Source organism: Rhizophagus irregularis, chromosome 2 (assembly GCF_026210795.1).
Source record: "Rhizophagus irregularis chromosome 2, complete sequence".
NCBI lineage: Eukaryota > Fungi > Glomeromycota > Glomeromycetes > Glomerales > Glomeraceae > Rhizophagus > Rhizophagus irregularis.
The window spans coordinates 2,300,843-2,324,977 of NC_089430.1; the positions used below are offsets into that span (position 1 = coordinate 2,300,843).

General features: G+C 37.6%; 5 protein-coding genes across 5 annotated transcripts; 4 read left to right on the forward strand and 1 right to left on the reverse strand.

Annotated features, from left to right (window-relative positions):
* Window positions 1–1,414: 1,414 nt before the first annotated feature.
* On the forward strand, window positions 1,415–2,669 carry OCT59_011882 (uncharacterized protein). Its single transcript, XM_025332203.2, has 3 exons — window positions 1,415–1,813; window positions 1,905–2,218; window positions 2,291–2,669. Exons 1-3 carry the CDS (start codon window positions 1,446–1,448, stop codon window positions 2,488–2,490), a joined length of 882 nt encoding a protein of 293 aa, XP_025175638.1. The 5' UTR covers window positions 1,415–1,445; the 3' UTR covers window positions 2,491–2,669.
* Window positions 2,670–3,283: 614 nt separating this feature from the next.
* On the reverse strand, window positions 3,284–4,332 carry OCT59_011883 (uncharacterized protein; the record flags this gene model as incomplete). Its single annotated transcript, XM_066134087.1, has 2 exons — window positions 3,284–3,735; window positions 3,885–4,332. The coding sequence occupies 2 exons, from the start codon at window positions 4,330–4,332 to the stop codon at window positions 3,284–3,286; spliced, it is 900 nt and encodes a 299-aa protein (XP_065989386.1).
* Window positions 4,333–12,170: 7,838 nt separating this feature from the next.
* Window positions 12,171–12,665, forward strand: OCT59_011884 (uncharacterized protein; the record flags this gene model as incomplete). Its single annotated transcript, XM_066134088.1, has 1 exon — window positions 12,171–12,665. One exon carries the CDS (start codon window positions 12,171–12,173, stop codon window positions 12,663–12,665), a length of 495 nt encoding a protein of 164 aa, XP_065989387.1.
* An 82-nt stretch (window positions 12,666–12,747) lies between these two features.
* Window positions 12,748–13,218, forward strand: OCT59_011885 (uncharacterized protein; the record flags this gene model as incomplete). The annotated part of the gene is made up of 1 exon (XM_066134089.1): window positions 12,748–13,218. The coding sequence occupies one exon, from the start codon at window positions 12,748–12,750 to the stop codon at window positions 13,216–13,218; it is 471 nt and encodes a 156-aa protein (XP_065989388.1).
* Window positions 13,219–13,327: 109 nt separating this feature from the next.
* Window positions 13,328–13,734, forward strand: OCT59_011886 (uncharacterized protein; the record flags this gene model as incomplete). The annotated part of the gene is made up of 2 exons (XM_066134090.1): window positions 13,328–13,434; window positions 13,581–13,734. The coding sequence occupies 2 exons, from the start codon at window positions 13,328–13,330 to the stop codon at window positions 13,732–13,734; spliced, it is 261 nt and encodes an 86-aa protein (XP_065989389.1).
* Window positions 13,735–24,135: the final 10,401 nt, after the last annotated feature.

A 24,135-nucleotide genomic window follows, 5' to 3' on the forward strand; every position in this document is an offset into this window, starting at 1 on the left:
AGAGTATGGAAGGAGAAGGGGAAGGTGAGAGAAAGAGGGAAGGTGAACATTTTTTAATTTTGCATTATATGAATTTTATGATTATGCGTTCAATTTTGGTGGAGAATCTATGTCTATAGTTAATATTGGACAGATTCTTTTTACTGGTAGAGCATACAAAAATCATCATAAAAATTTTACCTATTTTTAATTAAGTAAAAAAGTTTTATGCATATTTCTGATTCAAGTTACACAAGAACAAATATAATACAAACCGTTATTGATATAAATTTCTATAGTTTTATAGCAGATATAGAAGAAATAAAGAGATTAACCAATTATTATAAATCCTAATAATTACGACTTAGGCTGCAATATTGATATTCGCTGCATTATAATCTAAAAAAAATTGTGTAACTAATATAGCAAATGATGAACATGTCACATGAAAAAGATACAATATTTTAAATCGTACTACCAATGAAATATTAAAAAATTTTTTATATACAGTACATGTATTTTATTATACTATTCATGTATGTCATTACTTATTTAATAAATATTACGACATTGCAGGACCATTCAAAGATTGAAGAATCCAGTTCTCATTAATTTACCATTTTATATAATTCATTTTTTCAATCGGCATGAATTGATTTGGATATATTTGATTCATCAATAATATACTAAATTTAGCAACGATTTCGCTGATGGAGAAAGTTATATACAGTACAGCATAATTTTTTGTAATAAATTAATCGGAGCTGTTCGCAGTTGACATCTATTATTTGTTTGTTAATATAAAATTATTCATTTGATGTTATTCTGTTATTCTCATTTTTTGTAAAATCATCTTTATTTTAAAGCGGATTTACCACGATCAGAATTCCCAATCTTATTCTCAATCCACTTTTCTCATATGAATTATTTATTCCGAGAAAACTAATAGAACTTAAATCTCTATGATGCAAATAAGGTATTTGGAGTCCTAAAAAATAAATTATTACAACGATGTACCAAGTTTAAAACCGGTTCCAACCTGTTTTTTTTAATTGTTCATTTAATCTCAACCAGCATTATAGATTGTCCAATAATAATTCAAGACAGTTTGAAAGTTAAAAAGAATAGCCTAATTTCATCACGTGACTAACCGGTTTAAACCGGCTATGGTCGGTGTAACTCCGCTTTCAAAAACGGAAAAGAACAAAATATTCTCACGAATGACTTGATTATAGTAATCAAATCATTATTAATTCGTTCATGTAACTCATGTAAGTTATAATTAAGTCATTTCTAAATCATTCATGAAAATTTTTAATCAAGTCATTTACAAAATCATTAAAATCATTCATTCAACAAAGATTTTATATCATATCATTTTCTAATCATAATCAATTCACGAATGTATAAATATACTAGGTGTTGCTCGATGGAAGGAAACTCAAATTCAAGCAATTTAATTAATCATGAGCAACTCACAATTCAAAACCGTAACTATTGCTGGAGGAACGGGTACTTTAGGTTATGCTATCTCTGAGGCATTTTTGAATGATGGATCTTATAATGTAAAGATTCTTCGAAGAAAACCAGAAAATGAAAATGAGAAAGCTAAATTATTGGCTTCCAAGGGTGCAGAAATTGTATATGCGGATTATAATCAAAAAGATGAACTTGTCAAAGCTCTTAAAGGAACCGACGTTCTTGTCAGTGCTGTATGTTTTGATAAAAAAACAGCTGTTACGGGCTTTTACGATATTCAATCTCCATTGTTAGCCGCTGCTAAAGAAGCATCCGTGAAGAGGTTCATCCCATCCGAATTTGCTCTTGTGTATAAGTGCGTTGGTTTATTACATTTTTGTTACATGTCATAACAATTCAAATATTGTTGCGTCCTTATATCGATTTTTCTTTTTTTGCTAATTAAGGCCAGGAGTTCATCCAGTAGTGGACGATAAAATCAAATTTCGGGAAGAATTAGAAAAAAGTGGGCTTGAGTACACGTACATCCAAACCGGATTATTTCAAGAGTACCTTTACTGGATAGGATATGATATTGTGAACAAGAAAGCTACATTTTTTGGTGATGGCAATACAAAACTATATACTACATCTTTACCCGATATTGGCAAGTATACCGTTGAATCACTTAAAATACCAGAGACTCGTAACGCTCAAATTAATGTTGCTGGTGCAACCTTGTCATTAAATGAGTACCTTAAAAAGTTTGAAGAAGTTACTGGTGAGTACACTGTATATCTCTTGTTTTTTAGGTTAAAACACGAATGTAACCAATTATAATTTGTTTCTGAAGGTTCGAAGTGGGAAGTTGTTGAAGATAGAGATGTTCGACATCGATACCAAAACAATATCGACCCCGTTCCTTCGGCCGCTGATGATTTCAGAGCACTCGTTACGGAAACTACGAAATTCGATGAGATTGACAATGACAAATTCAGCTTTACTCCTCAACCTATTACCGAAACCATTGAAATTCTTGTGAAGCAAGCGTAAAATTTAGGTTCTAATTATTTATCATTTTATCAGAAGTTTCATATGATAGATTATACGTTTATTTTTTTTTTTAGTTAGTGCTTCTTGGTCAAAAATAGTAAAATTTTGCAATAGTGAAATTTTTTTAGTTTTTGTAATAAAGGTTCTAAATATATTAAACAAGTTACAATTCATTCACCATTTTATTCTATATACACAGTATATAAATTATTTCCTAAAAATCTACCGTTAGCATAAATCAGTTAAATCACGCAAACATTGCAAACTGATTATATAGAAGTATGCGTGATAGAGGACTAAAAGTCATGCTTATTTCATTTAATTCAAACAGTATTATTATTATGATGTGATTATTTACGCTTAACTTTTTTTAATTATTACAAGGTTAAATTGATCGAAAAAAATTTAATTTCGATTTTTATTATATTTAATTCAATGTTGCGCTATATAATTATCACAGTTCTTTATGAAAATTCAAATTAATTTAAAATCAAACGCTAAAGGCGCACATAGATAAAAAAATACATTTTGAGGTTTTTTTTTAATCGGTTTAAAAAAACCGAAAAAAGTTGAAAAAAAGATCGATCTGATTTGTAAAATGAGTGTATTCTTAATTATTACTCACTAGAATATATTTGGATTGTTCCATTAAATCAAAAAGCTCAAGTCGCTTTGCTTGCTTGTGAAAAATAAAAGCACGAGGATCCCGTTAATGAATAAATATCCTGATTATCCTCCAAATTCAGAAAATTCTGAGTTCCTTCAAATATATAATACAACGATAAAATAATATTTAATAGTCCTCATCCTCCTCGTCACAAAATTCCTTGGTTCTAACTATACCTAAATCTTCATATTTTTTAATTATTCTAATGTTATTTTCATCCAAATCTAAACCATTATAATTGTTCTTATTAGTTATTAAAGTAAATATTATATTTGGTTTCTTATTTTTCCATTCAATAAAAAACGTTTCCAAGTCGTTTGGAGATAATTCTGATGGTGAATCATTATTTATTTTTAATTTATAAAAGTTTTTTTGTGAATATTTTATTATAACATCTAATACATCTTTTTCATTTAAAAATCTCTTTCCGCACCAGATTTCAATATTTTCTAAATCATTACAACGATTAAGCATCATTATTAATGCGTGTAATTCATTATTATTAAATATTGCAAGAAAACTTTTAAGATTTGGACAAAATTTTGGTATACACAAATTCAAATGTTCATTATTTTGTCCTACATAGATTTCTCTAAGATTTTTTCCGTTGTTTTACTAAAAATCTTATTATGTACTCGGGTTTCGGACAATTGAAACAAAACTTTAACGTTTTCAACTCGGTAAATATAACGTTTTTTAAATTGTTGAAATCTTCAAAATAATGTACCAAAAGTTCCACCAAAGAATGAAAATCTAATATCTTGTAAATTAGAGAATAGGGAAATAAATGAGAGAGGTAAATCATTATTATTACTATAAAGATGTATTTTTTTTAACGTATTTGAATGTTTTGCTAAAGCGGGAATGATATTTTTCCAATTATTCCCCTCATATGCTAATAAATTTAAATTTATTAAATTATTTTGTAAAAGAATTAATCGTTTTAATTCATCTAAAACATCACTTACAAATTCTATAGTAAGTGATCGTAAATTATGACTTATTTGTGCCAGTTGATAAAAAAATTCGGAATGAATAATTGAACTACAGCGTAATTCTGAAAGTTCTTTTAAATAATTTTTTGTTTCGGGGAAACATAGATCATTTGGAGTATTCACAAATGTAATTAAATAATAAGTTAATTTTTTCAAGGAAGTAATTTGATTCATGAACATTTTGACTATTTCTCTTACGACCAAATAATTTCCTTCCTTTAAACTTAATGAAGTAACAGGTGATTCAAATTTATGGACATTATCAATTATTCGTCCAATCTCACAAATTGAAAGAACTTTGCAAAATGATGCATAATTAAATAGAGATAGTTTTGAAGTAATTGGTAAAATTAAAATTTCATTTTTATGCAAAAATTCTTTTGATTCTTTGGGAAGGCAAGAAATTAATGTACTAAGAATTGCTTTTTCTATTCTTAACCATTTAAAACAAGGAGTAGTATGTCCTATATGTCTTAGGACATACTACTTGTTCCAGACTAATATGTCCTAGGACAATATAGTTTATTAATTAATATGTCATAGGATGTTATAGTTTATTGATTAATATGCCCTCTCTATGACCAGTTGGTTAGTAAATATAGATGAACTGTGCGCCTATTTGGTTGCCTGTTAAAAAATCGGGTCAGGTGGCGCAGTAGATTTGCGATTAATTTTGGCTGACATTATGCCATAATTCTGGCCGATCTTTAGAGCACATGATTTGAGGATCCAGCTTGACGCCATGATGGTGACTGTAGAGCTGTCATGGAACTGGCAGGGAGCTAGAGTGGTTCTATTAGTTTGCCAGTTTTATGCCACTTCTATGCTGAGTTATTATATCCAAAGTTCTGGCCAAAATCATGGAATAGTCAATAGTGTTGGCCGAAATTAAGCGAATTTATACTGCGCCTTATTGCGCCATAGTCACGTGATACCGTTCTCATAACTCGAGTAGATTACGTAATAGAATTATTAGCCGAAATCACCTGAAATCATTTTTCAGACTTCATACACTCATACTTCAAATCTTTCTGATAGCGTTACTAGTGATAGAGACACTCTGTTCATAGTTCTTGACCATGTCTACCATGCCTGAAAGTATTAATCTAATGCCATTTGTCTGTAAATGGTATTCTCATTCAGAACCACAACATTTTAAAACCCAGGAGGAACTTAGAAATCACATTTATAAACACATTAAGTCATGCAACAGATCATTTCTAGGTTATATATGTCCGTGGAAAGGTTGCAATAAGCATCAAAGTAGTATTATTGAATTAGAAGGTATAAAAAAAATGTCAATGTACCTTTTGCCTTTGCTAGTTTTGACGATACTGTAGAAATTATAATAATTTATTGTTGTGTCTTATAGAACATTTATGTAGACATACTCGACAAAGACCATTCAAGGTATTTTTTGATATTGTTATTATTTTTTTTCTTGTAAAACAAGGGTGGTCACATTGAACTTTTTTATATTTAGTGCCCAATTTGCACTGGCTTGCGATTTTGTTCTCTTGATGCGCTAAACCGACATTTGATTTTCAACCATAATGATAACTTTGTGGACCCTGATAGCGGTGGAGATACATGTGATGAAAATGAAGAATTAAATTTAGGTATGTCACCACAATTTAGCGTGGATTTCAGTTGATAAACCTTTCAATAAACTATCAATAGCAATATAAGAACAGAAGAATAAAATCTGGCTTTCAGTCTTGCTTTTTTGTACTCGATATAATTGTTTACTGTTAATATGTTCTCCTGCGAGATGATTTATATTGTCTCTGCTTTATTGCAATTCTTTTAATTAATAATAAATAATATCAGTCTATATAAAAAATATCCTCGTTATACACATGGTGAATTATATTTTAATTTGTCTAACATATTTTCTTTTCTTATCAAAGCACAAGTCAAAGATAAAAATGATGTTCATGTGAAGAAAGAAGGCCACAAAGATGAAGCTACTGCTTATACTAAAGGAAAAGACAATAATATCGCAAAATTATCATACCGTGATGTTCTCATTAAAGATAGAAATAAAGAGACAGAGGGTTTTATGAAAACACATCAACAGGCTGTGCAGGTTGTTAAAAGTAATGTCTACGAAAATAAAGAGGCAGAGGATTTTATGGAAAGACGTCTACAAAATGATCGGGCTATGCAGGAATTATTGTATAAGGCAAGGGTAGCTATGTCATTATTACCAAAAGAATATAAAGAATATGAAAAATATGATTTGGAAAATCACGATAATTTACCTGATATGCCACAAGAAGAATTGACCGAGGTTCAAGAGAACCAACTTATTTGGGAGACATTCTGTGAATCCTACAAAGGTACAAAAGCTGGTGAATATTTTAGTGAAGCCTTTGAAATCTGGAAAAAGGATATTGGTTACCCTGCATATACTAATTAAATCAAACATATGTATAGTTTTTTATCAAATTTATTGTTATTGTGTTAAATCTATTGATAATAGTACTTATAAGATATTTTAAAACTTTCAGAGCTCTGGATTCTTATCATTTATCATTAAAATTACCGCCTCTTAAAATAGAACATTTTTTTGCAAAAAAGAAGTATAATAAGTACAAAGTACGATAAGCTTCTAACTACTTTTTTCATAGGAAAAAAGTTTTTTTCTATAGCAATTTCATCTTCTTCAAGTTATTGTGTATTTGTTTGTATTTTTAAATATGATTTAAAAGTTAATAAAATGTTATTTCTCAAATTTTAAGGATTTCAGCTTTTTTTAAAGGGAAGAAATATATGAAACTGACCTGATCAAATATAATCAGCATTAAATTTTACACAAAAAAAAACTATTAATAGGAAGTTTGATTAGTCTATCTGCCACCCCAACGTGATATTATCATATTTTATGTAACGCTACATGGCGATGGTGCTTAATTTTTATAAAATATTTCCTTACGATCAATTATTTATAATTTTATTAGATTATATTAAAGAGTATTTATTAATCATTATGTATAATCACTAGAAAATGAAAAAGTAAAGTTTAATTTAGTTATATAGTCGTCGGGCTGGTAGTGCGCCTCGCTACGCTCCTCCCACCTCGGCCTCACGGCCTCGCAGTACCTACATCCCCCTTCGTGGGGCAGGTTTACCTGCCACAGTACCATGGTCTGCCACGGTATTTTTCCACTTATTTTTTTTTCTACATTTTTTCTTATATATAACTTACTATGACAACTATGGCAGCTATGGCAGACTACTTAAAAACGGAATAAAAACGCGAATAAAGCTGAAATCAGACAGAATCTCCTGCCATAGTACCTGCCATAGTACAAAAAACCTTATAATAATACTATGGCATCCTTAGTCAGCCCTTCAGACCCCAAAACCCGATTCACGCTATGATTACCATTTATATACTCACCTAGACCCCCAAGTATGACCCCCCTATGTCCTGAACTATGGCAGCCAAACTATGGCACCCGAACTATGGCAGCCGAACTATGACCCCAAGTATGACCCCCCTATGTCCTGAACTATGGCACCCGAACTATGACCACTTGCCCCCGTCAGAAAAAATATATTCGGCAATTGAAGATTAGGTAACTATAAATTAGTACTCGATTTGATAGAACAAAAAATGGCCGCTCAAGTTCCAGCAATCTTTAACCCCAACAACCGTTTCTTCTACGATGACCTTCTTAAAAAATGTGTAGGTACACACACGAAAGAAAGCGTTAATTCAGCAATCTTGGCTTCTGTGGCTTTCATCACCACAAAATTCGGCATGTGGATTAGAAAAAAGAAGGCTTACAATGGAAGCATATACTTCGAGTTCGCCGCAGATCTTAAGGGGATTTCTACTAAGCACAAGGTAATTATTCGGTCAGATACCGGAGAAGACAGTGACGCGACCACATCCACCAAATTAAAGGATCTTCTTCTTCAAGCATCAATCACAAAGATCTGTTATACAGATGTAAACTTCATGCCTTATTCCCCAAACGCGCCAAAGTATAATCCTGAATTCTTCAATCTCTTCCTAGGTTTCAGGGCCCAACCCGCTGAGCGCATCAAACCAAACCTAGTTAATCCAATCATCCGACACGTTCATGAGGTATGGTGTGCAGAGGACAAGCAATTAACCATATACATCATCAACTGGCTCACATTTCTAATTCAAAATCCAGACAAAAAACCCGGTACAGCAATTATCATGTGCAGTCCCCCCAGATGTGGTAAGAATATCTTAACCGATTTTATCGGAGAACGTATTCTCGGCCGTGAAAATTTCCTCTCCACTACCCGTCTTGAAGATGTAATGGGAAGGTTCAATGCGGCTGTTCGTGCCAAAAAACTTATCATCCTCAATGAATGCGATATGTCAGGCAAGGAATGGCACGGGGCAAACAACCGACTCAAGAGTTTAATCACCGAGCCTTACATCTCTATTGAGGAAAAGGGGATAGATGCGAAGGTTATTGATGACTTTGCTGGCTACATGATCCTCAGTAATCATGCTATGCCAATCCGCATAGAAATGGGAGATGAAAGATTTGTAGCTCTCAACGTCTCAGCCAAATATAAGGGCAATAGAGAATACTTCGGTTCTCTCGTAAAAGTATTAGAAAATCCGGATACAGCCAGTTCCTTCATGTCCTATCTACTTAGCCGAGACTTAACTGGCTTCAATCCCCGATATATTCCTGATACTCAAATGAAACGGGAGTTAATCAAAGCAAGTATCCCGAATCCCCAGCGTTTTATACAATATTACCTTGAAATGATGTGGCCCGACAATTGCGACACACTTGAAATCCCGTGTACAAATTTCTATAGCACTTACCAGAATTGGTGCAGTGAGAAGGGTGAAAACAAAACACTAAGTGACAATAAATTCGGTATGGAGATTAAACAATTTGCCCCTAAAATGCGTGTAAGCCGCTCAGGTACCCGAATAAACTATTATATACTAGATAAAGCAAAAATCGTGGAGAATTTTAGTAAAGTAATCCAAGATGTACAAGACGTACAGGAAGCACCAGTAGAGGGAGTAGAGTTAGTTGCCGAGAAACCTGCTGAGGAAAAACCCGCACCTGTAATTCGCAAGACTCCTCCACCGCTTCCACCCAAGCCTGACCACTTAAAAGAACGTCTACAAGAGTTAAGGGAAGAAAAACCGTCTGCCCCTGAGCTAGATGACTACGACGTCTTAGACGACTTGTTATCAGACTCGGATTCTACAACCGCAAACCCAGTTCCTGAAAAACTGTCTGCCCCCGAGCCAGATAACTATGACATCTTAGACGACTTATTATCAGACTCGGATTTTACAACCGTGGACTCAACTCCTGAACAACAACCCGAGTCTCCCGCAGAATCTTCTGCATCTGTCACTAAGCCTGACCCAGAATCTGACACAGAACCAGAAGTCGATCAGGACCCTGAACCAAAGGAAGGTACTCGAGCACACTGGGCTTGGCATGAAAGGCGTTGATGGGATCGCAAGCCATGGGTTAAAAATTCAAAGGACCAGGCCTTTGATGATCTCTACAATACAGGTAAGGAATTATGGGCCAAGTATCAAGACGCGTCAGACGAGTATGACTGGGAAATTCTCGCGTTTGAAGTAGAGGAATATCACACAACACGTATTGAGGATAAGTACCAGTACTACTTTAGGGATGTAGTAGACCGCTTCAAGGACTGGATTGAATATAATAGATACTTATCTAAAACACCTAGCTGTAAAGAACTCGCGGATTTAATAAGAGTATACAAGGATAATCGTGATGCTGAGATTATCCTCAACCCTTCTGGTTATGAAACTATGAGAGCAGATAAGGGTAAAACACGAGAGATCCCCGAGGAACGTCCAAAGACTAATATGGAACGTGAATGGGAGACCGCCAATGGACTCATAGACGAGTTTGATGATGAGTATTTTGATGAGGTCCGTGATATGATTGACTCCATTTAATAAGATAAGTGACGTGTAATTATCTTATATTTTTTGTCCTAAATTATCCTACACTCATTATAAAGAAAAGCTATATTACAATTGAAAGACAATTCATAGTATATCAAATGACTCATTCAAAAATTGCACGCGCCTTACCAACATGACCTGACATCAAGGAACTCCAGTTTTCTGGTGCCCGCTTTTCCAGAGGAGCAATAGCAAGACTCAGTCAGCGACTCCAATTCCAATATCCAAATTGTAAATTCCAGATTTTACTTCCCTATGAAAACTGGAAACCCGGTAGATGGACATCAGGAAATGAACCGGTAAGTCTCTTTTCACTGTTAGACCATTATGATGAAGCACAACTACCGGATGACGCAGACCCCGATTATTTCGAACGATTTATAATTTATATAAGAGACGCTCCACCGGCCACAGGGAGGATGCGATGGGAGCTAAATGATTGCCTATATGAATGCCTGAAATATATCTATGGCACATTTTCTAAAATACCGAAGTCAATTGAAAAGCCCGAGTATATCAAAAAGGCATTAGGTCTCAATCGCGATGCTCCCATCCCAGTTTCATGCATGGACAAGGTCGAACAACTCGCAGGAAGTCTCGCAATTAATATTGTGGGGGACATTACCCGAATCTCTAAGAGTAAGTCTGATAGACGTGTAACACTCATCCTGTCAGAAGGCCATTACTCCCTCGCGTTAAATCCCGGAAGACTCTACCCCAGTAAAATAGATAGAAAGCGTAATTTACCCATTGTATACCATGAAGATGGAACCAATAATGTAGTCACAATATACAACGGCAAAACGGTTAAGTCTTGCACAATTGGGCAGTTTCAAAAAACTAAGAATTCCAAGAGTTCCTTTATCTCTGTTGAGAAAAACCGTAAAATGGGAATATATGAAACTCTTGAAGAAGCATATCAGAGAATCCACGAGAAGCGGGATGTCTTTTTACAGGAGACAAAGAAGTTCAGTTTAGGAATCGACTTATCATACCATAACTGGTCTTACAAAAGAACGGCTCTCTGGTTATTCGAACGATTTAGTGTAGGGATTCTAGCCAATGATCCTCTTGACCCGATAGAAGCAGAGTGGTTAAGTAATGCAATGATGGGAGGATTAATCTGGGCAGATAACGAGTGGAAGGGCTATGGAAGACAGTACGACGCAACAAGTTTATACCCAAGTATCCAACAATCGAATGCGAACTTTCCAATCAGACAGAGGTGAAATTCCAGACACTTAATGACTTTGTTGACCGCAGGGGTTATGCCTTGTATGGATTATTCCGTGCTAAGGTAAGTGGGAATAATATTCTCTTCCGACAGAATAAAAGGGGAATCTATACATTCATCGACTTACAACGAGCAAAAAAACTTGGTCTCAATATACAGTTAATACAGGATGGGAAGCCAAATGCATTGATATATGATAGAGAAGCGAGAATCCCTGGAAATGTAATATTCGGTGAGTATATACACTTCCTCTTCAAAATTAAAAACCAGGGTGGCGTAGCTGGCCGCGTAGCAAAGCGAGTCCTCAACACATTATGGGGAGCATTATGCCAGAGGAAGCGTAATTACAAGACACTCACCACAGATCAAACAGACCCATTTACATTTCCAGAGGGCCATACACTCGACTCTATCATACCAGTAGGATCTGACCAGCGGCGATTCCAGTTTACAAACCCGGGTAATCCCTTCAAAGGTGAGTATCCCAGGATCGCCCCATTCTTATTAGCACATGGTCGCAAAATCACATCTGAGGTAATTCAACCATACAAGGATAAAGTACGATGTATCCATACAGACGGATTTATTTTAGAAGAACAGCCAGATAGCCCCGCGCTTTTCACTTGTTCAGAGAATGCAGATACGACTCTAAAGACTTTCAAGTTTGAAACCGCGGGATACTGCCATGTGAAAAATGCGAACAAGGTTATCTGGACATGATTGCTAAGAACTGGTAGGTTTATTTTTTACCGACATACCGTGATGGCATAATTGAATAAACCTATAGAACATGTAATCTTACGAGATACCCAAATGCAAAACACTGACGGATTAGGTAGACAAGACGATGAAAGTTTCCACACGTGGGCTAGGCGCATTCAGAATGCTGTGCAATATTATGATACTTGTAGTAGAATAGGTTTTCATAAGCGGTCACCTTATCCAAGGTCTCGTCAAGATGTATATGCTTATATTGTGCACATTAGGAGAATAGTATCACAACTACCAAATAGGTGGTACTGTACCTACTGTAAATCTTTTATTGATCGCGGATGGGGAGCCGACGCTTCTATGGATCAAGCAGTACGACTACATTTATATAGTTGCTCAAAGCATTTTAATTTCGACTATTATACTCATCATGCTGAAATGATCCAGAAAGCCTTTAGGAGATATATAGAAAGAAGGAACAATAAAGCGGCTAGGAATATCCAGAAAGTCGCTATCCCCTGGTTGTATAGACCAGGCTCTCCATTGATACAAAAGGCCGAGCAACGCTTCTACTGCCTTGCAGTATCCCAAGTGTAAACCCTGAGGTTCATATTTATTTTTTCTCGTTCTAATGAACAGGTAACTGAAGATTCATATTTATTACAAAGTACAAAGAATCATGTCGACATATATCGAATTCGCAAGCATTGCTAACAGCACTGACAGCACTAGTGAGGAGGTTATTTATGAGGCATCGCGCATTCAGCCTAATGTTGTCTCTGACGAAACTGTCCCCAAGATTATCCGCGCATTAAAAGATACTATAGTAGTCGCATTAGTATCTGGGTTTAGCAAAACCAGTTACCTCGTCCAGGACCACGTGAAGTATATCAAGCGAATCCAGACGGCAAATTCTCCTGTATCATACGTGAAGTTCGTGGCCAGAAAACTCTTCCCAGATAATGCGGCATATACTGCTAAGATAGCAAAAATCCGCGAATCATACAAGAATAAACAAGCTCTCCTAGATAAGCTTGAGGCCCTCTTCGAATTGTATTATAATGCGACTAAGGACTCATCAACCGGTCCCCCAAAGCGAGCTATTACTAAAAACGAGGCTGAGAAAACCTTAACAGAACTTCTTGCATAAGCGCTTCCTGTGGTCCTACGATCCTATACGAATTTAGTCTATATTTTTTATCCATGTGTAATAGGCATACAGTAATTGAAGATAGCTATAGTATAAGTAACATAACATCATGTTGGACCGATTACCAGTAGAAATAGTCGAACGCATTGTCGCAAAGATTCCGGATACTGACCTTATTGCAGCGAGTAAGGTAGATAGAGTGCATGGTGGCGGGAAGTTCGTCGAGAGGCATATAAGAGGTGGAAAAATTATGCCACTACGATCAGAGATGTGTACTGTGAAATCCGAGCTCTCGGAAAGCATTATATAAAGAGGAAAATTGACTGGATAACGTTTGAAGATGTAAACGACCTCTATAAAAGATGGATAAACCGCCTTACCGAGGATCAGCTTTATATTATGGAGAAAATGCTTAGGAATGGGATGGTCGTGGACCCCCAAGAGAGGGAAACCATAGAGTATGCATTAAGTGAACAAAGATGGGGAGGCGATCCTTGGGGACTGGGAGTGGTATGAATGGACTCAACAGGAGTAAGCATTTTGTACTTGACTTTCGTAGGAATTACCCTGCAGAGTCATATTTTTTAGATCCGGCCGGCATTACCGCGTAATCCCGAATTACCGAAAAAGGAAATTTATGTTACACAAGATTCCAAACGCATTTTTACCAAAATCGATTCTTGTGGAACGGGTATCGCCCAAAAAGGAAATGATCTACGTACCCGCATGAAGTCACATGACATCGAAATTATTAGATCGAGACATCGTGTCCCGATCTCAAAGTTTAGCACTTTTTTTATACACTGTACTGTAAAAAATTCCACGGTTTTTCCATGAATGCGTTTTAGGCCAATAATCCAATAACTTATTCATCAGGTATCCTCGTGTTTCACAACAAGGACTGATGACCATGTAACCTCATCATCAGGTATTCTTGTATTTTTTGATAATGACTGATAGATCTCTTACCGCTGATCTATTAACCAAAAATTTTCGGAAAGAAAATTTTATATCTTCGTACTAACAACTCTTATATTTTATTTTACCCAACTCATACCTTCTAACATGTCTGGTAGAAACCTTGCTAGAAGAGGTGGCGGCAGCTATAATCCTAATAGTAATAAGACTGCTCGTCAAGAAAAGAAAAATAACAAAAAACAACTCTCTGATAATTCTGGTTCTGATAGTGATAACAATACTCAAAAACGTTCCCGTATATTTACTAAAGACTCCATGGATGAAGACTATGAAGATTTCGTTGCCGACGCGCCGGCTGACGGTGGTTTAGTTGGTTCAACTTCGACCGCTATTCCTCAACAAAATAATTCCCGCAGCACTACCCAAGAAAATACTCAAGCTTCTACCCCGAATAATTCTGCTGCGCCTACTGCGCCTGGCCAAGACGCGTCCTCTGGTGCTAACGCGTCTATTCATGCACCAAGAAACAAAGAAAACAACTCATCCCCTAGCGCGTCCCCTAATATGGACGTAAATGATGGTACATCGCCCGATCAGGCTGTAGATCCCTCCCCTACTATTACCATTAATCGTCAAGATTTCCTGGCTGCGGCTGCGCCCAACTCCGCTCCCCAAACTCTAGAGAAACTTAAAACTAATAAGGCAATTATAGATGCCGTTAATAATTTATTTTTAGAAACGTATGAATCGTATACCGGTCGGGCTCGTATGACTGGTTCAGGGGACGCTAAGCGTCTCATCATACATTTTCATACTGCGGAGGCTCGTGACTTGTGTGTTGGAAGCACTCACTCCGATTTTCCGGACCTACAATTCCACCTGTACGACCCTAAACAGCTCCGGTCCGATGAAGACCTCCGTGCAATTCAAGTCACGGATATACCGTTCTTCATTACTAAACCGCAACTCCAATCCTACTTCAAGAAATTCGGCAATCTCCTTGCCCTCCATCTTTACTCAAGGAAAGGTGCTAAGATGCAACAAGCTCGCATTGTCTATGATCATGCTGATGCCATCTCCCGTTTCACAACTCAATGGGCCGTTTACTGCTTTTCCACCTGCTTACGTGTTACCCCTTGCCATTACTCTTTAGAACAAAAAGCTGCTCGTAGAGCGTTCGTAGCTGTTCTCTCCGAACTTCCCGCTAATACCAAAGATATCCATCTCGCTCCTTTGGTCAAAGAACATGGAGCAAAAGCTATTAACATTCCCCTTTCCCTAAATTCTTATAAACCCAAGCCTTGGGCTTATGTTACCTTCAACTCGCAAGAGACAATGGATGCCGCTATGGAACAGACTATTGGTTTCCAAGGTCGTACTCTTCGATGGGGTACATCCAACAATTCGAAAGCTCTTTGCCACCGATGTGGTAAACTCGGTTGTGCTCCTACCTCCTGTCCGCTTAACCAACGCCGTGGTCGTTCACGTACACGTGACCCTGTGGCTGCTCTTAAAGAACGCTTCAATATTGGCCAAAGGCCCACCCAACAAAGAACGCCGCGCAATAATTCTCGATCTCGATCTCGATCTAAATCTCGGGATCGTTCTGCTTCAGCTCAGCATTCTAATTCCAACTCCAATAGACCTAATAATAATAATTCCAATATTAATGCTAAGCCCTCCTCCTCCTCTGGCTCAGCTAACTCCTCCTCAACTGCTCATGGACGTACACCTTCCAACAACCGTAAAGGCAAAGATAGATCTGTTTCCTTTTCGTCCAATGCTCGTGCTCCACTCCCGGATCCGAATTCTCCTAATGCTCTTGAGGCTGCCCTTAAGATTCTTAATGTTTTAAAGAATCTTCAACAAGATGTTGCTCGAGTGGAATCCCGCATTTCACATCTTGAACTTAACAATCAACGGCTATCTGCTATTGAAGCCCATTTAGGCATCGATCCTCCCTTTGCACCTGTCGTTAATACTGAACCTGATCGAATGGAAGAAGACCCTCCTGAAACCACTGGCACCTTAATCCAGCATCCCAATGCTCCTTTATCTGCCGGTTCACTGAAATCCTCTTCCTCTGCATCTACACCCAACAAAACCCCACACTCTGCTTCTGCATCCACTTCTAACCCTTCCCCGCAAGACGAATTGAACTCCGTTATTCAAGATCAAAAAGCGATTAAAGATACTTTACAATCGCTCACTGGTTCCATCCAAGGTTTTATTGCTTCTCTTGGTGGTTCTCCCTCCGATCGAGCTTCTGCTCTTTCGCAATAACTGATTTCTCACTTCCTTCCCCCGTACTTTATTATCATTGTGTTCTAATGACTGACAATTTTAATTATGATACGTTTGTTCGCAACCCACCCAACCCTGTAGATATTTATAATTTTTCAGAACATGAATCTTTATTCACTACTTTAAATTCTTCTCCCATCCCCAATTCGTTTAATATTTCATCTTTTAATGTTAATGGTCTTCGACATAATAGCCAAGTTAAAATTGAACAAATTTCAAACTTTTTCAACCTTAAACATATTTCCTTTGGTGGTATCGTAGATACCCATCTATCCCCCAAGCAAATTCACTTTTTATCTAAACGCCTTCCTAATTATACTGTCTTTTCATCTGACATAGATAAAGCTAAACAAGTTAAATCTACTGGTGGCGTTTCCCTTTTTATTGAAAAAACCCTTGCTTCTCATGTACAAGATTTTGTTTCACATTCTTCGCGAATTTTATCTGTTGACCTTTATTTCAAAGGCAACGTTAAATTGCGCATTTTTGTTATTTATATTCCTCCTTTTTCTGATTCTAAATTACGATCAGAAACCATTGACCTTCTTTTACAATTATTAGTGCAAACTAAACAACAAAATTTTTATCACGCCATTTGTGGCGATTTCAATATGCATTTAGATGCCTATTATCCTATTTATTTTAACCGCCCCTCTGTTGCTTCCTAACGAACTTATCGTTTGCTACATCACTTTTTATCTCATGGATATGAAGAAACTATTCCTGTTAACGCTTCTGATTCCTTAGGCACTTTTCACCGTGACGATCAAGTTACTCGTATTGACTATGTTTGGTCTTGTCCAATGCTTAAAAGCTTTGCTCTCACCTCCTATATATTTGACGCCCAAGACACCTGCTCTTCCGATCACAATCCTATCATCACTTATTTCGATGATTCACTCTTGTTTGCGTCTGTCAAGGTTGCTCGCGCTAAACAACTTCAACGTCGCAATCGCCGCATATTCAAATTTGATTCAGTTACTGATCAACAATGGGAATTTTTCTCTGCTCATACTGACTCTTTATGCGACGTACCGCCATCAACCTTCTCAACATGGCATATTAATCAACAATGCGAATATTTACATTCTCGTATAGTGAAAGCTGCTACTGCCTCCCTTCCGTCTGTCCTGGTTGGCAATCAACATACGCCTACGGTGCCCAAAGATTTGGAAGCCCTAACTCAACATTATCGTTTCCTCAGCCGTCTTTTGCATTCGATACGTTTATTGCGAAAATATCCTTCCACTTATTATAATAGACATGAACGTACTTGGTCCACTCATTTCATTAGACTTCAAAAGATTCTTCATCTTTATAAGAAGATTATTCCTTCTCCTCCTATTTTACCTACTTCTTTATCCTCATGTAGGCAAGACGATTTTAAACTTTTATTGGCATCTTTAAAGACTATTTCCGATGCCCTCCATGGTTTCCTTCTTCTCAAAGAAAAAGATTTTCAAGATTCTTCCATTCGTGCCAAATTGGAAGATAGGGACAATAATTTTGAAACCGATATTTCCTCCTTTATTAATTCTGCTCTTTCAAGGACTCGACGCCGCATCACCTTGGATCGTGTCTTCATCGACCATCCTACACAACCAAAACTTTTGACGGACCCGCATGATATTGATGACGCTGTTATCAACCACTTCCAGAATTCCGTGCCTATAAAGTCATCTCCCCCTGACAATATTTCCGCTCTTCCAGATAGATGGTCTTCTGCTTATTGCCCTATGGACGATGTGGATTCTTCTATTTACAACTCTTTGTTGGATCCTCCTACCCTTGATGAATGGCTGTCTACGGTCTCTTTGATGCCGAATGACAAAGCTTCTGGCCCTTCTATGATTACCTATGAGATGCTTAAGCATCTGGGTTCCAACACTTCAGCTTTGGTTCTAATCCTGGTACAATCGTGCTTTCGTACTGCTGATATCCCTGATTTATGGCGTCAAGCTATGGTTTTTCCCATCCCTAAACCTCACGATTGGAAATGTCAACTCAAGAATACGAGACCTATTACTTTACTTGAAGTAATTAGGAAATCTTTGGTTAAACTCTTTTATAATCGTCTCGCTTCCATTTTGGCTTCAAATGAAGTTCTCAAAGGAGGTAACTTCGCCGGTCTCCCAGGTGGTTCTTGTCGCGACCCTATTGTCGTTCTTGAATCTATTATCCATGATGCTCATGTCAACAAATCACCACTTTGGATCCTTTCGCAAGATATTTCAAAGGCTTTCGACTCAGTTGATCTCAAGATGTTGCGTTTCGCTTTAGAACGCATTAAACTTCCTGCTTCTGCTATCAAGTTTATTTTATCCTCTTCATGAAACGCTCTAATCGCGTTTTTACTGCTCATGGAACTACTCCTTCTTACCGTGTTCGCATTGGTATAGATCAAGGCGAAGTTATCTCTCCTTTACTCTGGGTCATATATATAGACCCTTTATTGACTGTTCTCAAAAATGAAATGATGGATCCATATACGCTTCATGCTCCCTCTTTAATTAATCCTTTGGCTCAGGCTAATTCAGGTGGATTACGAATCAACAATTTGGTCTTCATGGATGACTCTACTTTAATTTCGTCATCCAAATCTGGAATGGAATCAATGCTCTCTATTACGGAAGAATTTTATCAAATCAACAATACTTCCGCTAATCATAACAAATATGTTTTAATTACTAATTCGTTGCCTCCCACTTCAGTTTTATCACCTTCTCCAGTCGTGTTTGACTTGCAATTATCCGGATTGAACATAGTTCTTTCCATTTCTATTGTGCCTATCTCCATGAATAGCTCTTTCCGCTTCCTGGGCGTGTGGTTCAATGTCGCTGGTTCTCGTGATTTTGTCAAGAAGCAAGTTGCTAGAGAATGTAACTCCTTCGCCGCTACCGTACGCCCTGCCAAATTATCTGCTAAACAAATAGTTTATTTACACAACACCGTCCTTATCCCGAAATTGGAATATCGCATGCAAGTCACTCACCTCTCCGAATCTGAATGTGCCTCGGCAACTAGCAGTATCCGTTCCTTGGTTAAACACAAGGCCAACTTTTCACGAGTACTCCCTGATTCTATTTTGTTTTTGTCTCAAGGCTTGGGATTGATTAATTTATTTTTTCATCAATCACAAACACATTTAACTAATTTATTTTTGTTAGCTAATTCTTCTTCTTCTTTTATGAAAAATTTATTTTTATATAGATTACGTTTAATTCAATCTTCTTTTTTAATTCCTATCTCCCCATTGTTAGTTAAAGATTGGACTATATGGTCTAAACTTTTTGCTTTTAAACAGGATTATATCGCTTGCACTATTGCTCTCCTGACCACCACTCCCTTCATGTTGTTGCGCTCACAACTTTCAACTTTGCCTGACCTTACTATGTCTAATGGTCATACACCTTTATATGATGTTATGACTCCAAAAGTTTTTATTTCTTACTTCCGACGTCTTAGAAGTTTGCAACTATATTACCTATCACAATTTATTACGCCTCAAGGAACCCATATGATTACTTGGAACGTTTATTTATCCAATTTATCGAGCAGGAAAGGTCATCGTGTCCTCCCACACAAATGGTTCAATGACATTCACCAATGCGTCACTGTTCCTGGTTCCAACTCTCTCCTTTTGGATCGGTTCTCTTCTGATGCTATTCCTTCCAATATCGACTTGGTTCCCGCCTTTGGTTCCTCTCGAAAATCTATGAAATGGATCGTAACTTTGGATGATGATGGCTCTCCTCTCTTTGGAAAACAGCTCAGTAAACAGCAATATTCCTGCAAGATTGTCCATTGGACTTCTGATTGTGTGACTCGACCTAATGATGTTATCACGCTCACTCCTTGTCCTGGTTGTTCTAAACATGTACCGGTTACCCATACTAAAAGCAATCCAACAGATGTTACTCCTTTATGTATCATCCCAAAACTCTCTCCTCTTCGATCTTTACTTCTCCCAACTACGCAGGAGCGTATTAGACATGACACCACCACTATCGCTTTCCCTTTTACTTGGGCGGACCTTGACGAGACTGTAAGATCCTATTATGGCCGTTTGGACATTCAACCTAATTTTTCACAAGAAGATGCGATTACTCTCCCCTCTCCTTCTCCTCTTCCCTCTTTGGGTTCGGCTGCCCCTCTTGCTTTTGCTGCCTCACCGTTAGCGACTCCTCCTGATAACCATTATTGTTTTTATACCGATGGTTCTTTAATTAACCTTGGCACTCCTGATGTTTCTATGGGTTGGTCTTGGGTTCAAGTCCTTGATGGCGCTGGCTTTTTCCAATCTATCGCTGCTTACGCTCATGGAATTATTCACAATTGGCCTTCTTCTACAAGGGCTGAAATTGCCGCTATACATGCTGCTCTTACAGTTACTCCTCCCTCTTCAACGGTCACTATTCATACTGACTCTCAATCTGCCATAGATGGTCTTCGTCTATGTGCTACGTTTTCTTATTCCAATAGTAGGCTTTATTACAAGACCACCAATTTTGAACTCTGGGCTATTATTGAACGTCTCATTTCCTCCAAATCTTTATCCGTCACGGCTGTTAAAGTGAAAGGTCACTCTGGTAATTTCTATAATGACTACGCGGACTCTCTGGCCAACTCTGCACATACTTCTCCTTCAGCAATTCTTCTTTCTGATCTGGATCAAGTATCTCCTCACAATTTCTTATTAAAATATGATGATATTTTATGCGAATCCAACCCACGACGCCTATTTAAGCAATATTCGCAAATGCTGTGGATGCATAGATTAACGCGTTTATCGCGTTTTAACTTTACCATTGCTTTATCCTCTATCTCAGATTTCGTGATTGATTGGGATCTTACCTGGTTCTCGCTAAATTCTGAACCTCAGCATGATGCTTCATTTACTCGTGCTCATGCTTCCTTTCATCGCACCTTTAAATTCAAACTCTTTTTGGAAGATTTGCCTATCTTGGAACATCTTAAAAGAATTCGCCCGGACTTGTATATTGACATCTTATTGTGTCGTTCGTGCCTCGACTCCAAGGAAGATCTTATGCACTTGTTTATATGCAAATGTAGACGAATCGCTATGGAACAGATTCTCTTCTCCTACCAACATCACTTTATCAACAAACTTCAAGAAGCTGGTGATCTCGTTAAGAAAGATCCCTCTTTAATTATTAACAAATTTAAATCTCTTCCTTGTTGGTCCTTTTCTTCTTCAAATTGGACTTCATATAGCCTTGTCTGTGGCTGCCTTCCGAAATCCTTTGTCGAATTTTTTGAAGAACTTTCTATTCCACGTAACTCTGCGATGAAGGTTATCTCTGCTATCCACAATCACTTTATCCAAAAGATTAGAAAACGAATTTGGCTACCGCGCTCCTATGATAAATCTAAATGGGAAGACGCGATGAATATTACTCATAAACTCAAACTTTCTCGGCCTTCAAATTTGCCAAAGTCTACGTACTTACCTTTCTCAACTTTACCTCCTCCGACCCTTTCCGACGCCGCACGTGACTCCGACGTTGATTATTTAAAGAACTCGATGAAATATGGTTTGCCTTGGTTTAATCACTATTCGGGTTTTATGGGTCATCTAACGGTGCAACTTACTAACAGCTTTAGCAGGGTGGTGTGTCGATTTTAATAATGGGCGCATTGTTCGTTGGTTTGTTTGCATAGTTGCCTCTTCTTAGGTTGAAATATATTTAGGCGGGGGATCAGGATAGTTTTAGTGTTATGCGATTTTTCTTTTTGAATTATTTTATAGCTTTATTACTGTTTTGGAGACTATATAGTTTTGTTTTTAGTTAATTTTATTTTTCTTTTTTGTACTTTGAAAATTTTATTTTATTTTTTGTAAGTTCGTTAAATAAATTTAATAAAGATAAAGGCTACTATGCCATGTTTGCCTTGATAAGGACTGATGACTGATGATGATAGATCTCTTACCGCCGATCTATTAACCAAAAATTTTCGGAAAGAAAATTTTATATCTTCGTACTGACAACTCTTATATTTTACCCAACTCATACCTTCTAACATGTCTAGAAACCTTGCTAGAAGAGGTGGCGGCAGTTATAATCCCAATAGTAATAAGGCTGCTCGTCAAGAAAAGAAAAATAATAAAAAACAACTCTCTGATAATTCTGGTTCCGATAGTGATAACACTTCTCAAAAACGTTCTCGTATTATTACAAAAGACTCCATGGATGAAGACTATGAAGATTTCGTTGCCGACGCGCCGGCTGACGGTGGTTTAGTTGGTTCAACTTCGACCGCTATTCCTCAACAAAATAATTCCCGCAGCACCGCCCAAGAAAATACTCAAGCTTCTACCCCGAATAATTCTGCTGCGCCTTCTGCGCCCGGCCAAGACGCGTCCTCTGGAGCTAACGCGTCTATTCATGCACCTCGAAACAAAGAAAATAACTCATCCCCTAACGCGTCCCTTAATATGGACGTGAATGATGGCACATCGCCCGATCAGGCTGTTGATCCCTCCCCTACCATTACCATTAATCGTCAAGATTTCCTGGCTGCGGCTGCGCCCAACTCTGCTCCCCAAACTCTAGAGAAACTTAAAACTAATAAGGCAATCATTGATGCCGTTAACAATTTGTTTTTAGAAACATATGAATCATATACCGGTCGGGCTCGTATGACTGGTTCAGGGGACGCTAAACGTCTCATCATTCACTTCCATACCGCAGAGGCTCGAGACTTGTGTATTGGTTCCACACACTCCGATTTTCCGGACCTACAATTCCACCTGTACGATCCCAAACAGCTCCGGTCCGATGAAGACCTCCGTGCAATTCAAGTCACGGATATCCCGTTTTTCATTACTAAACCCCAACTACAATCCTATTTCAAGAAATTTGGCAACCTGCTATCCCTTCATCTCTATTCAAGGAAAGGTGCCAAAATGCAACAAGCCCGCATCGTCTATGATCATGCCGATGCTATCTCCCGTTTTACAACCCAATGGGCAGTCTACTGTTTTTCCACCTGTCTGCGTGTAACTCCCTGTCATTACTCAGTGGATTTAAAAGCTGCTCGTCGTGAATTCGTTGCAATTCTCTCTGGTCTCCCTGCTAATACTAAAGATATCCATCTCGCTCCTTTGGTTAAAGAACACGGAGCTAAAGCTATTAACATCCCTCTCTCCTTAAATTCATATAAACCTAAGCCTTGGGCTTATGTTACTTTTAATTCACAAGAAACAATGGATGCCGCCATGGAGCAAACTATTGGATTCCAAGGTCGTACTCTTAGATGGGGTACCTCCAATGATTCGAAAGCTCTTTGCCACAGATGTGGTAAACTCGGTTGTGCTCCTACCTCCTGTCCTCTCAATCAACGTCGCGGTCGTTCTCGTACACGTGACCCTGATGCTGCTCTCAAAGAACGTTTCAACATTGGTCAAAGACCTGCTCAACAACGAGCCCCGCGTAATACTTCTCGATCTCGATCTCGCTCTAAATCACGGGATCGTTCTGCCTCTGCTCAACGTTCGAATTCCAGCTCCAATGGTTCTAATAATAATAACAATGATAATAAAAATCATAATAATCATAACAACCCTCTCTCCTCTGGTTCAGCAGGTTCCTCCTCTTCTGCTCATGGACGTACGCCCTCCAACAACCGAAAAGGCAAAAATCGATCTGTTTCGTTTTCGTCCAATGCTCGCAC

What these genes read in the sequence shown, in the direction of transcription:
- OCT59_011882 (XM_025332203.2), top strand. Translation starts at nt 1,446, where the DNA reads ATGAGCAACTCACAATTCAAAACCGTAACTATTGCTGGAGGAACGGGT. An exon ending in GAATTTGCTCTTGTGTATAA is followed by an intron (nt 1,814 to 1,904) that starts GTGCGTTGGTTT and finishes TTGCTAATTAAG; the next exon opens with GCCAGGAGTTCATCCAGTAG. An exon ending in AAAGTTTGAAGAAGTTACTG is followed by an intron (nt 2,219 to 2,290) that starts GTGAGTACACTG and finishes TTGTTTCTGAAG; the next exon opens with GTTCGAAGTGGGAAGTTGTT.